The sequence below is a fragment of the Eleutherodactylus coqui genome, chromosome 9 (assembly GCF_035609145.1).
Source record: "Eleutherodactylus coqui strain aEleCoq1 chromosome 9, aEleCoq1.hap1, whole genome shotgun sequence".
In the NCBI taxonomy this organism is placed as follows: domain Eukaryota; kingdom Metazoa; phylum Chordata; class Amphibia; order Anura; family Eleutherodactylidae; genus Eleutherodactylus; species Eleutherodactylus coqui.
Window position 1 is genome coordinate 123,375,428 of NC_089845.1, and position 18,714 is coordinate 123,394,141.

Consider the following 18,714-nt stretch of genomic DNA (forward strand, 5'->3'; position numbering starts at 1 on the left):
AAGCCCTTCCCTGCAATTCATCCTAAAATGTGTTAAAATAAAAAAAAATTGTATACTCACCTTTCCGCTGCAGCCGGAGTTCTGCCGCGGCCGCTGTCAGTTCTCCTGAACTGCTTCTCCGCACTAATCAGCCGGCGGGGCTTTAAAATCCCCGCCTGCTGAATGATCTGCCTCTGATTGGTCACAGCCCTGACCAATCAGAGGCAAGTTTCACTCACACACCCATTCATGAATTTATGAATGGGTGAGTGACTGCTGCCTCTCAGCGCTGAGCCAATCAGGGGCAGGTCTGACTCACATCCATTCATGAATTCATGAATGGGTGTGAGTGAGACATGCCTCTGATTGGCTCAGCGCTGAGCCAATCAGGGGGCAGGTCTGACTCACACCCCCTTCACACCCACTGCAGGACGGCCGCGCGGAGCTCCGGCTGCCGGGAGAAGGTGAGTATATATATATTTTTTATTTTTACACATTTTAGGATGAATTGCAGGGAAGGGCTTATATATTTAAGCCCTTCCCGACAATTCATTCCGGGCTCGCCCGCAGCGCATTGCTTTAAATGGAGCCGGCTCTATTGCCGTCTCCATTGAATGCAATGCGCTGGACAGCTGCGGCCCGTTTCTAATGAAACGCGGCTAGGAGCAGATTTTCGGGCGATTTGCGGGCGACTTGTGCGCAGCGGTCACGCGATTTGCGGATGCGCATCCGTCATGCGATCCGCAAATCGCGTGAAAAAACGCCCGTGTGACTAAGGCCTCAGGGTGTAGCTCCAGCAACAGCTCCCTGACTCCGTGTGTTTGTAGTATAATGGTTATTAATCACAATATCAGTATTACACTTCAGCAAGAGAATAAACGGTGCTCCAATAGCTAACCCAGTAATTGAAGGCTGTTGCACACAGTCTGAAGATTACTAAAAAAATTGTCTGCAACTAGCAATAATTAAATGCTTAAAGCAACATTCCTGAAAGTACCAACACAACTAAAGTCTCAGTTCATTTTGCTGAGCATTCGAGACAACAATTTACTCATATCCCACAGAATAATGTTGTGTAACTAGCAGGCCTGCATAGTCCCTAACAGTCCGTGTACGTGTGCACACGTTTGTTTTTTATTGAGGGCCGACCTCACTTACGACCTATAATTGAAGAACCTTTTGGCATTCGCTGCAGCCGGAATTCTGCCGCGGCCGCTGTCAGTTCTCCTGAACTGCTTCTCGGCACTAATCAGCCGGCGGGGCTTTAAAATCCCCGCCTGCTGAATAATCTGCCTCTGATTGGTCACAGCCCTGACCAATCAGAGGCAAGTTTCACTCACACACCCATTCATGAATTCATGAATGGGTGAGTGACTGCTGCCTCTCAGCGCTGAGCCAATCAGGGGCAGGTCTGACTCACATCCATTCATGAATTCATGAATGGGTGTGAGTGAGACATGCCTCTGATTGGCTCAGCGCTGAGCCAATCAGGGGGCAGGTCTGACTCACACCCCCTTCACACCCACTGCAGGACGGCCGCGCGGAGCTCCGGCTGCCGGGAGAAGGTGAGTATATATATATTTTTTATTTTTACACATTTTAGGATGAATTGCAGGGAAGGGCTTATATATTTAAGCCCTTCCCGACAATTCATCCCGGGCTCGCCCGCAGCGCATTGCTTTAAATGGAGCCGGCTCTATTGCCGTCTCCATTGAATGCAATGCGCTGGACAGCTGCGGCCCGTTTCTAATGAAACGCGGCTAGGAGCAGATTTTCGGGCGATTTGCGGGCGACTTGTGCGCACCGGTCACGCGATTTGCGGATGCGCATCCGATATGCGATCCGCAAATCGCGTGAAAAAACGCCCGTGTGACTAAGGCCTCAGGGTGTAGCTCCAGCAACAGCTCCCTGACTCCGTGTGTTTGTAGTATAATGGTTATTAATCACAATATCAGTATTACACTTCAGCAAGAGAATAAACGGTGCTCCAATAGCTAACCCAGTAATTGAAGGCTGTTGCACACAGTCTGAAGATTACTAAAAAAATTGTCTGCAACTAGCAATAATTAAATGCTTAAAGCAACATTCCTGAAAGTACCAACACAACTAAAGTCTCAGTTCATTTTGCTGAGCATTCGAGACAACAATTTACTCATATCCCACAGAATAATGTTGTGTAACTAGCAGGCCTGCATAGTCCCTAACAGTCCGTGTACGTGTGCACACGTTTGTTTTTTATTGAGGGCCGACCTCACTTACGACCTATAATTGAAGAACCTTTTGGCATTCGCTGCAGCCGGAATTCTGCCGCGGCCGCTGTCAGTTCTCCTGAACTGCTTCTCGGCACTAATCAGCCGGCGGGGCTTTAAAATCCCCGCCTGCTGAATAATCTGCCTCTGATTGGTCACAGCCCTGACCAATCAGAGGCAAGTTTCACTCACACACCCATTCATGAATTCATGAATGGGTGAGTGACTGCTGCCTCTCAGCGCTGAGCCAATCAGGGGCAGGTCTGACTCACATCCATTCATGAATTCATGAATGGGTGTGAGTGAGACATGCCTCTGATTGGCTCAGCGCTGAGCCAATCAGGGGGCAGGTCTGACTCACACCCCCTTCACACCCACTGCAGGACGGCCGCGCGGAGCTCCGGCTGCCGGGAGAAGGTGAGTATATATATATTTTTTATTTTTACACATTTTAGGATGAATTGCAGGGAAGGGCTTATATATTTAAGCCCTTCCCGACAATTCATCCCGGGCTCGCCCGCAGCGCATTGCTTTAAATGGAGCCGGCTCTATTGCCGTCTCCATTGAATGCAATGCGCTGGACAGCTGCGGCCCGTTTCTAATGAAACGCGGCTAGGAGCAGATTTTCGGGCGATTTGCGGGCGACTTGTGCGCACCGGTCACGCGATTTGCGGATGCGCATCCGTCATGCGATCCGCAAATCGCGTGAAAAAACGCCCGTGTGACTAAGGCCTCAGGGTGTAGCTCCAGCAACAGCTCCCTGACTCCGTGTGTTTGTAGTATAATGGTTATTAATCACAATATCAGTATTACACTTCAGCAAGAGAATAAACGGTGCTCCAATAGCTAACCCAGTAATTGAAGGCTGTTGCACACAGTCTGAAGATTACTAAAAAAATTGTCTGCAACTAGCAATAATTAAATGCTTAAAGCAACATTCCTGAAAGTACCAACACAACTAAAGTCTCAGTTCATTTTGCTGAGCATTCGAGACAACAATTTACTCATATCCCACAGAATAATGTTGTGTAACTAGCAGGCCTGCATAGTCCCTAACAGTCCGTGTACGTGTGCACACGTTTGTTTTTTATTGAGGGCCGACCTCACTTATGACCTATAATTGAAGAACCTTTTGGCATTCGCTGATGATTCCTGATCCAATGTCCATGGAATGTCTCTGAGCTGTTTTCCTTACAGATGGTCGCTCCTTGTTGCAGCCTCTGTAAGGATTGCTGGTCTCTTGCAGGTGGTTACACTGCTGAACAGCTTCTTTAACAGCCTTAGGTTACTGGTTTGAACAGTAATGCTGTCTCAATGCCTGCTCCTGCAGGCTACCATACCTTTGCTTTTGCTGCTATCCCACTGTCTTTTAGACTCATAGAATGGTAGAGTTGGAAAGGATTGCCAGGGTCATCGGGTCCAACTCCCTGCTCAATGAAAGATTCACTAAACCATCCCAGACAGATATCTATCCAGCCTCTGTTTGAAGACTTCCATTGAAGGAGAACTCACCACCTCCCATGGCAACCTTTTCCACTTATTTATCACCCTCACTATCAAAACATTTTTTCTAATATCTGGAGCTGTACCCCAGCTGTCATCAAACGGGTGAACCCCAACTCCGTCACCGTAGAAAAAGTCACATGCCTCAGAATATGGCCCTTAGTAACATATTGGCAGTCACTAAGGGGTTAAATGGGTTGTACAGCTACAAAACTATTTTTGGCCTATCAACAGGATACGCCATCAGTAGTAGATCAACAGGTGTCTGCCGCCCAGGAATCCTTCTAATCAGCTGCTCGCTGGGGCAGTGTGCTCCTGCACTGAGCTAATTTCTGTAAAAGGCAGACAGCTTAGTTCCCACTGCAGTAGTCAGGTTTGGTATTACTGGCAAAGTTCTCTTTAATGTAAATTGCCTGCAATAGCAAACTTGGCCACTACAGTTGGAATGGAGCTGTCTTCTTCCTGTAGAAATCAACTTAGTGCATGAGCACACTGGACCAGTGAACAGTTGATCAGTAGGCATGTGGGTGACAGAACCCCGCTGATCCTAAGGATAGGTCATCAGTAGTTTACAACTGGAGAAACCCTTTAAGATGGCGCTACATATTAGATAAACTGCCAAATGCTCATTCAGCTGTGGCTATGTCTTTGAGTCATCCAAAACCTTGCATGTATATGTTTATTGCCATAGATGAAAAATAAGTTGCTGCCACCCTCTCTGACAATTTTTTCACGTAGATAGTGCCCCCCATGTTCATATTAGTACCCCACTAAATATTATATTGTTTCTTTCAGAGTCATTAGAACAACAGGTTACCTCTTATTCATTCTTCATCTCAACGCCTGCGTTTACTACTGGGCTTCCGCTTATGAAGGCATTGGTAGCACCAAATGGGTTTATGATGGAAACGGCAACATGTAAGTTCTGATTATCGCTACACTTATAAATATTTGTTGCCGAATGTTCAGATCGATCCACAGAACGTTTAACTGTCTCCAAACATTAAATCAGATTTAACCCGCAACCATCGAGCAATAACCTTCGAGAAGCTTAGAGGATATTTTTAGTAGGCTGATATATCTTGGACGTAAGGCACAGTTAATGCTAATATGTTATCACAAAAGGTCAAATTTAGCAGCCACTGGTATAACGATCTGTCATTTGATAGAACTGACAGCTTGTTATTTCATTTGCTCTACAAATGACACAATGACAATAGAAATGATGGAGAGATCCAAGAGGAAGTATATTATTTATGCATCCACGGTATCATGGGGCTTTTTAAAAAGTAGCTCTAAGTGACATACTGTACGCCACGAGGCTCGCAGTGGAATTTCAAAATGTCTTAAAGTGAACAAATACATTTTTAATCATACTGACTCCCATTTGTCTTCAGCAGCCGAGGGGCTACAATAGATTTATTATCAAGAGCACATTTGCGAAAGCACATTCTCCCTTGAGATCACTTGTTTCTATAGGATTTGATCATTGTATTGATGGCCACAGGCTATATCTGTAGTTCAACTTTCAGAAGGGCAGATATTTTTTAGGACTTTCAGCGGATAACTTCCTTTTATATTGTTTGCTACTTTTTACAACAAGCTTTTATTTTTGGCATGCAGTGGGCACATCGGCCTATAAGCTATGGCAGCTTCCCAGGGTGGGAGCATTTTTTTAGTATGGGTTGCGAACACAGTTGAACCACACATAGTGAGCAATGAAACCTTTTCGGGATAATTATTTTGCAGGTCTACCATGATAACCCATTGCCATCACAGCTCTTGAACAATTGAAAGAAGTTAAAGGGCTTGTCCGGGAAATTTACAATTGATGACCAATCCTCAAAATAGGTCATCAGTAGTTGATTGTGGGGGGTCTGCCACTTGGGATCCCTGACAATCAACTGTTCACCGGACTGCTGTTAGTTTGAACAGTGCTTAAAGCAGATAGTGCTATCAACATTGCAGTGGCTTAGGTAGGTCCTGCAAGCACAGCTCCCATTGAATTCAATGGGAGTTGTTATGCCTGCACCAATGTGGGCCGCTGCAATACGGACAGTTTTATTTGCTTCCAGCGCTGTCTGGACTGATAGTGGCTTAGCGAACAGCTGATCGGCAGTGATCCTGAGCAACAGGCCCCAGCAATAGCTACTGATGACCCTTCCTAAGGATAAGTCATCAATAGGGCAAGTTCCGGACGAGCTCTTTTTGTAATGAAGCTGATTTTGTGAACAGCTCATTGCCACGGCTCTGACTTTCCCTGGAGATCAGTTGTTCATTCTAACCACATATTTAAAGCGGTTGGCCACTTTAGGGTGAAATCAATTCAAAGCACTTTAATAGCTACTTACTAATATACCTCTATTACAAGGTCAACCTCATTCCTCTTGATAACCAAATTCTGGCTCCATGCTGGACCTGCCTCTTTCTCCCATTCTGAGATTTCCTCTGTCCATATGATGGCTACTTATGGAGGGACATGCAGCTGAGAAATGTCACCCAACCTCCTTCAATCTGCCTGCACTATTTTCTTTTGCACAGTGTGTTATGAAAGAAGCTGAGTGACGTTTCTAGTCAGAAGCCCCTCAATAAGCAGTCAGCTAAACTGTCTACTCACCTAATTCTTCCCTTGCCACATCTTCTCCTTGCTGAGCTTCTGCAGTGCTCCAGGTCACCTCACTACACACTGGCTGGCTTGTTATGAAGGCTGCAATCCTCACATTTTCTTCCGGCCGGGTAAGTGAAGGTCACATCCCTGTGCTGTATCGTTTACTGCCTGATCTATTTCCAAGACAGCATGCATGAGCAGTCTCTACAGTAGATCGGCACTTCCTCTGCTGGCCTGTGAACTGTGACGTTACGTACATTGTCTGGCAGGAAGAAGACTGACTGAGTGTACGTAACCTCACAGGAAGGAGAGGAATCAGCCAGCTGGAGGTGAGTTGACCCCCTGTACCGCAGGAGACAGGAGAAGATAGGGGAGGTTAAGATCTGGAAAGTAGACTGACGGGGAAGGAATAGGTAAATATATATATATATATATATATATATATATATATATATATATATATATATATATATATATATATATATAATTTTTTTTTTTTAAATCACAGAACCCCTTTAAGGAAGAAACTAGTTTAGGTTTAAACACATTGGAGGTTGTTTTGATACTAATCAAGGATAGTAGCAAAGTGAGTTATTCCTATCTAATGCTATTGGTACTTGCACCAGAGAGTTTTCCCTGATTAAAAAAAAATTGTTGCAAAAATAAGTTTAAAAAAGTGCAGTGCAGCCTCCTGTCTAATACTTATCAGATCCCATCTTGATATTACTTTCACATCAATCCCATGATGCATCAGCCCAGCATCACTTGACAAGTTCCAGCCTGTACCATCTCTGCAACATTGCCATTATCATCTGTAGTCTAGATTCCCCTAAACATGGCTGTAGCTAATATGTACAGTCAGGAGGATGAGCTGTGATCTTCTCTATTACACTGGGGAACAAAACAACATTTTTTATGATGCCTGGAATTTTAGACCTTATTCTGGACATTTTTGTGCTGTTGTACCATTCATATTGTTCTAGGTACTTTAGTTTTTGAGATATTTCTGATGTAATTATCTATTGTTGTTATGATTACTTTACTTTCCCGCCAGCATTTGCTGACTATTAATACATATGGTACATATCGCCACCGCCGCACATCACACTTGGTTTGATGAAACAATTTTGTAAAGACATTGAAGAGAAATGGAACGTGTTTGAGCTACAAATGTAGAATGTTTCCAACGATGAGCATGAAGAAGCTGAAAGCTTGTTGGGTAGAGATGAGCGAACGTACTCGGATAGGCACTACTCGTCCGAGTAATGTGCCTTATCCGAGTACCGCTGTACTCGTGCTGAAAGATTCGGGACGCGCTGCGGAGCGGGGAGCTGCAGGGGAGAGCGGGGAGGAACGGAGGGGAGATCTTTCTCTCCTTCTCTCCCGCCCGCTCTGCCCCGCTCCCCGCTGCGACTCACCTGTCAGCAGCGGAGCGCCCCGAATCTTTCAGCACGAGTACAGCGGTACTCGGATAAGGCACATTACTCGGACGAGTAGTGCTTATCCGAGTACGTTCGCTCATCTCTATGGGCTACATATCCAGAACCTCATGAAGGACCAACATTTCCAAGACTCAGTAGATAACTTTGAGGCATGTGCACGGTTGTTGTTTTGTATGGTTGTAAAGCATTTCCTTGGGAACTATAAGGCCGTAGACTAGAGTGAACTTGTGGAGAACATGATCACTTCTGGTTTTGAACACTTGAGCGTGAAATCATATTATCTGCATAGTCATTTTGCATGGATTTCCAGATTGTCTTGGTGATGCAAACAACAACAGTATGAGTGATTTCATCAGGAAATAAGGACCGTGGAAGCACAGGACTGTGGACGATGGGATACACATATGATGGTGGACTACTGGTGACCGTGGAAGAACAGGACTGCAGACGATGGGAAACACATATGATGACGGACTACTGGTGACCGTGGAAGAACAGGACTGTGGACTATGGGATACACATATGATGGCGGACTACTGGTGAAACATCCAGCGCGAATGCCCAGGAACATCTCATCGCAGGAAATCACAGAAATGTAGTTTCATCAACATTTCTTAATTAAGAAACTTTTGTTTTATTCGTGTTCTAGGCTTCTTGGGATTTATCTTCATACCTTCAGCTATTGATTGGCAGTCATTACATGTATAATACAATATGTGTACATGGATACATTTATATGGACCTATGTCATATCCTGATAAGCAGACCTGATGGAGAAAAAAACTCTAATGTCATTTTCAACTAATGTCATTTTCAGACTCTACGACCACAAAGAACTCCAAAAAAGGTCTAACATCTCAGTCATCAAAAATTGTGTTCCCCTGTATGATACGAGCTGAGAGATCAGCAGTAGCTTTGATAGGAGTGTCTGTGTCCATCTTCATCTTGCCACTTAAACAGCTCTGAATCTTTGAACTGTGGACTTTAAAAGACCTCTGAAGGTGTCCTGTGGTATTTGGCACCAAGACTTTAGCAACTGATTCTTTAGGTCTTGCAAATTGTGAGTTGGGGCCTTCATGCATCGGACTTGCTTTCCCAGCACATGCCAGAGATGCCGATCAGATTGGGATCTGGAGAACTTGCATGAGAAGTCATTACCTTGAACTCATATCATGTTCCACAAACCATTTCTGAACAATTTGTGCAATGTGACAGAGCATTATCCTGCTGAAAGTGGTCACTGCCATAAGGGAATATCACTGCGATGAAGCCAAGAACTTGTCTGTACAATGTTTAGGTAGGTGGTACATGTCAAAGTAACATCTACACGAATGCCAGCACCCAAGTACCCAGAAGAACATTGCCCAGAGCATCCCATTATGTCCACCAGCTTGTCTTCTCATAGTACATCCTGGTGCCACCTCTTCCCCAGCTAAGTGATGCCCAGGCATCTACATGATATAAAAGTAACCATCATTCATCAGATGAGGCTACCTTCTTCCATTCAATTTTACTAAAAAAGTTTAGTATAAGCAACAACTCCGTCATACAAAAGACTTTTTAAAAAAAGTTTTAAGATATTTAGTTCATTTCTGAAAATGTGTGTTCTTCGCTATTCCTGCTATCTGGTAGAACCCAGGAGGTCGCACACACCTTAGTCTGTGATCTAGCCTCTGCCTCGCTCATTATTTATGCTCAGTCTGTTACATTCTGCTCTGGCTGTTTACACATTAGCATGCCAGTCTATAACAGTATTTGTTTAATTCAGTGCCAGAGGCTCTGGAATGGGTATCGATGTGTTGCAGAGCAACCTGGCATACTATCGCCCAAAGCATTGTTATTTTAACTCCATTTTCTGAATAAAATGCATGTGCTCTGTACTGTCAATGCAGAACAGCTCTTGTCTATTATTACAGGATTGTTAGGCTTTGTCAATCATTTTGCATACTTTGCACATATGCTGCTGTTATTTTGCATGGTTTCCTCTCTCTTTTTATTGCCATATTTCTGACTGTAGCTTTAGAAGCAAATACCAAACAAAGCAACAGTCTTGAATGCTAAAGGGGCTACATTACCATTTTCGTACGAGCTGAACAAGCTACTAAGGCTTGAAATGAAAAACACCCAAAAACAATGAAATTTAAAGAAAAAGCTATACAATACTTAAGACTAGGAGCCAAAATAACAGAATTGCAATTAAATGTATGAAATTATCATGTCCCCAAAAGTTATCGACATGCATAAATAATGCAGACAAAAAGCAACCTACTATATAACAACATGCATGACATCATTCTTAATTGTCTTCCCTTTGGCTGGTGGTGAGCTATTCTCAGGATTCATCATCAATAGTTGATCAGTGGAGGTCCGCCATCTACAATCTGCTGATAGCCAGGCCACTACACTAGTGGTTAAGGATGGTATTACAGTCATAGTTTTCATTTACTTGAATGGAAACTGTGTCTGCAATACCATCCTTGACCACTGCAATATGAACAGAGCTGTTGGTTTCTGACAACACTTTCTCCAGCTGATTGGTGGAATTCCTGAGAGGTAGACCCCTGCCAGTCAACTATTGATAACCACTCCTGAGGAAAGGTTATCAATATTTCAGTTCTGGAAAATCCCTTTAGACAAGCTGAATCAAATGCATTCATACATTGCGAGTAAATGCTGTTCCATGCCGCTATGACTGATAAATTACACGGATTTAGCAAAATCGCTGCAAAACCGCATAATTTGGCTGTGATTTTGCAGTATTTGCAGCCAAAAAAATTTAATTTGACAGCAGAGTGTGAATGCACCCCTAAAAGGTGCAATACATTATAGGAGCAGGTAGCATTATAAAATTAAAAAAAAACATATATTCCATTTTATTGGTCTTTCCTCTTCAGAGCTCCCACACTGATCCAGTCCCGGATATGGCTGCAGTAATCACGTGCTTTTCAACACTCACAAGACTGCCTAGCCAATCATTGACGTCAGCAGTAATGCTGTTTATACACAGATGTCCACTGAGGCTAATGATTGACTGAGCGGTCACTTGAGCTATGAATGGCTCGTGACTAGAGATGAGCGAGCGTACTCGGTTCGGGTGCTTTTGCACTCGAGCACCGCTTTTTCCGAGTACCGAGTAACTGACTACTCGGACGAAAAGATTCGGGGGGCGCCGGGCGTGAGCGGGGGGTTGCAGAGGGGAGTGGGGGGGAGAGAGAGAGCTCGCCCCTGTTCCCCACTGCTATCCCCCGCTCCACCATGCTGCCCCCCGCCCCCCGAATCTTTTCGTCCGAGTAGTCAGTTACTCGATAAAAGCGGTGCTCGAGTGCAAAAACACCCGAACCGAGTACGCTCGCTCATCTCTACTCATGACCACTACAATCGCTTTTGACATTGAATCGGCACAGACCATACCAGCGGTGGTGGACAAGAGAGGTGAACAAAAGTATGAATATGTCTTTTCTTTATTTTTTAAAACTATCTGCCACTTTTAATTCCTAAAAAAATTTTGAAAGCATACTTATTAGAAATGAGTGAACGTACTCCTTTAGGGCAATTTCGCAATCGAGCAGCGCTTTTTTCGAGTGACTGACTACTCAGGCAAAAAGATTCCGGGGGGCGACGGGGGTGAGCAGGGGGTTGCAGAGGGGAGTGGGGGGGGGGAGAGAGCTCCCCCCTCTTCCCCCCTGCTACCCCCCACTCCACCACGTCGCCCCCCGAATCTTTTCGCCCGAGTAGTCAGTTACTCGAAAAAAGCGCTGCTCGATTGCGAAATCGCCCTACAGGAGTACGTTCCCTCATTTCTAATGCTTATCATTCCAAGTATTTTTTTAGTATCGGTCATCATGGTACTTGGTATCTCTGACCACAATGGACGCACATTTTAGGATGTAGGTAAAGTATAAATTAATAGCTGGTACTTAGAATCATTATCCCTGATGCTTTCGAGATACTGTAACAACTCTTGACAGAATCTTTGGATCACAATGTACCCAACGTTTTTGTATTGCCGAATACACTGGGTTATTTTGATAGTTTAGTGTAATATTTCATCTTTACCTAACCTTCATTACTCTGATGTCCTAAGGTGTATGAATCACACAGAGTACATGTACTTCTCTGATATCATTCATACCCTTTGAGAAGGAACATCTAAAAATATTAATCAATGTCCTTGGCTTGTTTATCCGCAGGTATCTGAGATGTTACTACTTTGCAGTACGGACTTTGATCACAATAGGGGGCCTCGCCGAACCTCAAACATTATTTGAAATACTTTTCCAGCTGTTAAATTATTTCTCTGGTGTCTTCGTCTTTTCAAGTTTGATTGGACAGGTAAAAGATAGAAAATTACTAGAATCACGGCCATGTCAGTAAAGGTGAATATATTATATAGAAGGAAACAATGCAGATTATAAGGTTGAAATAAGACATATGTCCATTCAGTTCAGCCTGTAATATTGATGCAGAGGAAGGCAAGCAAAACCCCATGAGGTAAAAGCCAATTTTAGGGGGAAAAAATCCTTCCTTACTCCAAATTTGACAAAGGGAATAAGTCCCCAGATCAATGACATTTCTCCAGTATTTCAGTCACTTAATATATGCTGCCCAATTCTTTCCTCAACGAACCCCACTCGTGTGCTAATAGATTGATTTAGTTAAACATCTTAAAAAAGAGAAAAACATAAAAGATCAAAAGAATTCCCGATTAAAAATGCTTCAATGATTACAGCGACTTCAAATCTCTAGAGAGTGGTAACTTTTTACGTTTCCAATGACAGAGCTACATGAGGGCTTGTTTTTGGGAGAATGAGTTGATGTTTTCAATGCTGTTAACATTTTGGGATACATAAAACTTTTTAAATTGCTTTTTATCTTGTTTTTTTGGAGGCAGGGTGAGCAAAAACAGCAATTCTGGAATTGTTTTTTAATTGTTTACAGCATTCACCATGTAGGTTGAATAATCTAATCATCTAATAGTTTAAGCCATTATGAACACAACGATACTATTTATGTGCACATTTTTATTCAAGATTTTTTACATTACCGCCAGTGGACATCATCACTGATATAATATACTGTAATATATATATGTATTGTAGTGCAATATGCATGTCAGTAAAACATGGACAGGCATCCTTTTAGATCCTGCCACTGGAACGACTTAACTACAGTACTAAGATAGCAGACTTTGGGGCCATTATTAATCCTTTTTAATCCAATTTTGGATTCAGAATTTCCTAGGGGGGGCTTTCTCTTTCTGCCATTTTACAATGGTGCCATCTGCTAGCTATAGACAGTACTGTAGTATGTGACATGCTGGAGACACCCCCGAGAACAGAGCGGCCAGTAATTTACAGTAAGAATACCCTGCCGGACGTCTTCCGACATCGGAGCTGTACATGCTTCAATCAGAATGTTGGAAGAAGTCAGGCAGTGGATTGGAAAGGGTTAAGCCTCCTGCTATTATAACAAACCATCCTCACGCCCTCTCCTCCCCGATTGCATTGACCAATGGGGGTGTCAGCCACTCTGTAAAACCACTTAGATGCTGTGGTTGCTATTGATTAGAGGTTAAATGACAGGGATCAGAGTTGTGTCTGATCACGGACATTGTTGAATGGTTCCTGCAGTGGTCACATGGGCATTGCCCCAGTGGCTATGTTATAGCAATGATATATGTGTACACCCCACAGATAACCTACATGTATGTCTTCTTGCATTAAGAGTTTAACAGAATTAAAATGTCCCTCTGATTTGGGACACAATTCTGTATCAGGACTAGAGGAGTAGAGGGGTTCATTATCTGCAGTTGTTCTTCTCTACCGCTCCTCTGATCGATCAGTTCCATCAAGATGTCTGACACAATCAGGTAGTGTTAGACTACCAGTACCAATGTACCAACTGTACCTTCCTTCTAATTGGCTGGAGTTGGTCACGTGATCAGCACTGGTCAATTAGAAAGCAATACACAGTGTGCATTGGATATAGTTAGAAAATTCTTGTGGCCATTTTTGACTATCAAGAATGAGCCATGCAACTGGCACATCGAAGGGGTGGAAAAGAGGAACACTTGCAGGTAATATACCTTCCCCTAGCTCCTCCTGTCCTGGGACAGAATTTTGTCCCAAAACCATAGGGTCGCTTTAATAGTTACACAAATCTTATTCAGTTCAATGGGTCTTTTTAGCATTAGTTTCATTTTACCGCACCATGGCAAATTTGTCTTTTCCCCAACAGAGTACAACATTTCAATGGATTTTTTCCCCACTTCACATAAAATTGGGCTGAACCATTGGCATAGAGGTAACTTTGTATTTTTATCATGGCACTGTCATTTTTAAAAGCATACTTGAAAAATATATTTTTTGGCACTAGAAGAAAAAACACACAAGTGGGTGTCGAGACTGACTTTGGTATAAAAGACTTTTGTTCAGCGACCCCAAAAATGCTGTTTATTAACAGATCTTAAAGACATTTCCTGAAAGGCTGACGGAAGCTATCTTTTTATTGTTATGATGAAATGATTATTTATTTCCGTCCTTGGAGATATTGCTTAATTTAAAAAAAATCTCCATGAACAAATGAGCCTCTGCCAGTTTGTTAAAGTAGCTGGATGTATGTAGACACTGGAATTTCCATTTAAAAAATCAATATGAGACATCCATTTCCGCAAAGACCTGAAGATGAAGCTGCATGCGAGATAACAAAGCACAATGCGTTTATTATTAAAGGTATTAGATTAAAACATCAGCACAAAATGATGAATTGTTCAGTCTCAATGTCTTGACAAAAAGTTGAGTAATCATGTTGGGCCTGCAATGAGTCGAGCATTAAACCAAGAAAAGAACTACACGGGAGAGCTCAGGCTTATCACATGAAATGTAATATAAACAGGTGAGTTATTTAGTATGATGTTCCTAATTATTATTATATAATAGTTTGTGAATACACACTGTGGGGGTATGGCTTGGTAGGCGTGCGGGTTCTTGATACACAGAGACGGAAACCCCAGCGGATGCAGTCCAAAGCAGGCGTGACCTGCGTCTTTATTTTCTTATATCAGCAACTTAAACAGTTCAGCCTTAACTTCAGGCAAAATAGCAACATAAAAGTCCAACCTTAACTTCAGGCAAAAGGGCAATTTAAAAGTCCAGATTCAGCTATCAGGCCCTCCCGGCCTGATCAGGTCACACTTGGCAGGTGCAGCGCATAGCAGGGCTTCTATCTCCAGCCGGTCACACAGGCTGCCAGGGCTCAGCAGCCATCTCTCTAGACCTCCTGTGTCCGTGCACCTGCCATTTATGTGCAGCCTGGCTCAGCCTCAGCCCCTGAGCTGATTGAGCTCGCACCACATCCTGGAGTGGAGGAGGTGGAATGGACAGCCCCTCTGCCAACCTGCCATCCATTCCAAAAAAACCCGGCCAGGATATTTTTAACCAACAGATCTCCAGCAACTACTTGCTGGAGACCACATTACATTCCGGGTTTCTTATGTCTCTGCGAGCGAGACCTGACCCTCCTCCAGTCCCCTTATACATAATACCGGAACCGAGGGGCGACGTAGCGACCATCCACCACTACACCCCTCAGTACCTCACAACACTTAGAAGTATCAAGTCACAGTAATTAAAGTGACCCTCCGGTTTCCAGATTATATTTTGTCCTGGGACCAAAGGAGATATATTACCTGCACTTGTTCTTTTCTGCTGTCCGTATGATCTACCAGTTGAAGTCCCACTTGTCGGCCATCCAAGATGGATGACACAATCTTCAGACTGCCTAATCCCTCACAGTGCACTAGTAGTGTTGGACTATTAATGCACTATACTTACTCTCTGATTGGGCAGTGCTTCTCATGTGAGGAGCACTGGCCAATCAGGGAGCAGTGCAAAGTGTGCATTAGCTTGATAGAAAATTGCAGTGGCCATCTTAGATTACCAAAAACCAGGATCAGAACGTGAGGATCGAATGGATGGCAGAAAAGAACAAGTGCGGGTAATATACCCTGCTTTCTCCCTAGTCCCTGAACAGAATTCTGTCTCAAAACCGTATAAGAGTAGAAGTGCTTCCTACCGATTAATCAGGCACATGAAAGAAGACCTGTCATGTCCTCTGGTCAGCCGTGCCTCATTCGCCATATTGATTGGGAACCCAACAGTATGTTCAAGTTTCATGAGATTGAAAGGGTGAAAGCACATTACACACATGAGCATTAGTAATCTATTTAAGGGTGTGGCTCCCTCCAATAGATGGTCATGTAACAGTGAGTGTAGCACTGCTAAAAGTGGGCACATCTTTGATTGGCTGCCTGTTAAAATACAGCATAATGCAATACACGGTATTGCATTATACTGTATTAGCGATCAAACCATTGCAAGTTCAAGTTCCCTGTCGGGACTGGTAAAAATAAGTAACGTAAAGAAAAAAAAACTAAGAAAAAATAATAAAAGTAAAAAAATAATAAAATTTGCAGTCATTGCATCTAAAAAATGTTAAAATTTAAAAATTGGCATCGAGGTATCTGTAAATGTCCATTTTATTAAAATTTCATGTTGTTAATCCTGCATAATAAACTCCATCAGAAAAAAAATGTAAGGGCAGAATTGTGTTTTTTGCGCACTCCATCTCCAAGAAAAAATTAAATAAAAATCTATTAGTCGTATGTTGTCCAAAATGGTACTAATATACAGATAGCCCTGCAAAAACTGAGTCTTCACACGGCCCCACCTATGGAAAAATAAAAAAGTCATGTGGGACAAAAATTGCGACAGAAAGCAATTTAAATATATATACCCACAATTGCACAAAAATGCGGGCGTCAGTGGGCAGGGAAGCGTTTTCACGCTATCTACCGCTGTGCTACAGCGGAAAATAGCGTGGAAGCCGTCCACATGTAGTCCCGCGGCAAATAGAACATGCCGCGGGTGATTACGTTTTTTTTCACGGGGTGGAATTCTGCACCGTGAGCATTGCGCCCGTGGGAATTAGGCCTAAAACAAACACTTGCACATACTATGCCTTGCCCCCACCCCCACCCCTCTACACTATTGTAAACCAGAGCTCTGAAGATTCGACAGTAAAAGTAACTATGAAGTCCAGTAATATTCTATTACTATTATTGTGCAATAAAGACATTGGGAGGCCGGGCTTGTATCATTGTATGACAAATAAAATACCGTAGTTATAAAAGGTCTGAACTATCGTTGTCTTTCATAGATGCGTGATGTAATCGGAGCTGCGACCGCAGGACAAAGCCATTACCGTGCCAGCGTGGATATGGCGGTTTCCTATATGAACACAAACAAAATCCCCAAGCATGTACAGAACCGTGTGCGGACCTGGTTTGAGTACACATGGGATTCACAAGGAATGCTGGGTAGGAGTTTATCTCTTATTACGTTTACCACTAAAATACAGATGGATCTTTAACATTTATCCTGAAATTAAATAAAGTGTTAGGCCGGCGTATGTGTGCGCGCATGAGTATAGCGTTTTTGGGGAATGAACGATGCTTTTTTGCCCTTGCATCAGCAAACTTTAGTGTATTGTGTGCGCCCACAAGGCATGTTCAGTTGCACCTGGTAAACAAAGACGCACCGAGTGAAGCTAATGAGTTCCAGATGTTTTATTCTGTATAATTACGTAGTGTTTCATGCATCTCCTTATTGTGCATGTATTTGGGCACTCCCTATTGACTTCTATGGGGCTCCTGCAGATGAGCGTAAGCGCAAATACGCTCACTCCTGTACTTGTACAGTGAACGAGTCTTTTTTGCACATGTAATTGTGTTTTTCAGTTTACATAACAACACTGCATCATGCTGTCATCATTGACCCAGCCCCCTGCAATCACCCATAAATATTCTACAAGTGCGGTGTGACGCTATCCTGCGAGGCTTCTGGTACTTTGGTACTGGATTTGTGAGAGAATAGCTGAGGTTGGAGATGTCTTCTTATGACGAGGATGCTCTTTTGCCTTGGTTGCTGACGCGCAGATTTGGCAGGCACGTCAGATAGCGGACGATGTTCCTAGAAGGAGGCTTCGGTGGTTCAGGGTCCATCCTCCGATGTCCCAGAGTCCTGGCCTCTAATCTACTAAATTGATGAGCATCTCCATCTCCACTCGGTTGAGCGTCCAAAATGAAATAATCCTAAATAACCTCCTAGATGTCTGCCCTGCATCCCCCGCAATTAACATTCTGACAGATGGCTGTGCAATGACACCATTTTCCATGCATATTCATGCGTACTTTATGCCATGTTGCTTATTTTTTCCGCTTGACGGAGATGCATGGGCAAAAACAAGTAACGTGAGTGATCCCATTGAAATCAATGGCTCTTATTGTATGCGATTTGCGTGAATGTATTTCCTTGCACAAAAACGTGCTCAAATTGTGAAGGAGCCCTTGGTACTTAAATATGCAGAAAAATAGAACATGTTCTATTTTTTTTCACTACTGAAATTTGCATACAAAATACGAAAATGTGAACAAACCTATTGAAATCAATGTGTTCTATTCTCTGTAGATTCTACATGCAAATCTTGTGTGCACAAATATGCTCCTGTGGAGCCGGCTTTACATTGACTGATTCCACTTACGGCTTAAACAGTTGAAAAGATATTTACTCAATTATTAGGAGGACAGACAGGACAATCTGCTACAAAGACCGGGATTGTCAGTGTGTTGTCTTCCCGGCGCTCGAGTTCGACACATTGCGGATTGGGTTACAAGATGACTGTGAGGGGCTGGTGAGGATCCAGCGGTCATGGTACACATTAGCACTAATTACAAAGCTAGATGTCAATGGAGGAACCTAGGGATCAATTTCAGGAATCTAGGCTCAGGGCAAGGTCCTCCTAGGTATTTTTGTTGGAAATACTACTTGTACCACGAGCCATGCCAGAAAGGCAGCAGAAGATTAGGGAGGTAAAC

General features: G+C 43.3%; 1 protein-coding gene across 1 annotated transcript in view; it reads left to right on the top strand.

Annotated features, from left to right (window-relative positions):
• The window catches only part of CNGB3 (cyclic nucleotide gated channel subunit beta 3), a 140,690-nt gene that overhangs the window by 70,862 nt on the left and 51,114 nt on the right, over positions 1-18,714 (top strand). The window contains exons 9-11 of the mRNA XM_066578879.1: positions 4,527-4,649; positions 11,972-12,113; positions 16,998-17,157. Coding sequence (XP_066434976.1) covers positions 4,527-4,649; positions 11,972-12,113; positions 16,998-17,157 — 425 coding nt within the window. The remainder of the gene's footprint in view (positions 1-4,526; positions 4,650-11,971; positions 12,114-16,997; positions 17,158-18,714) is intronic.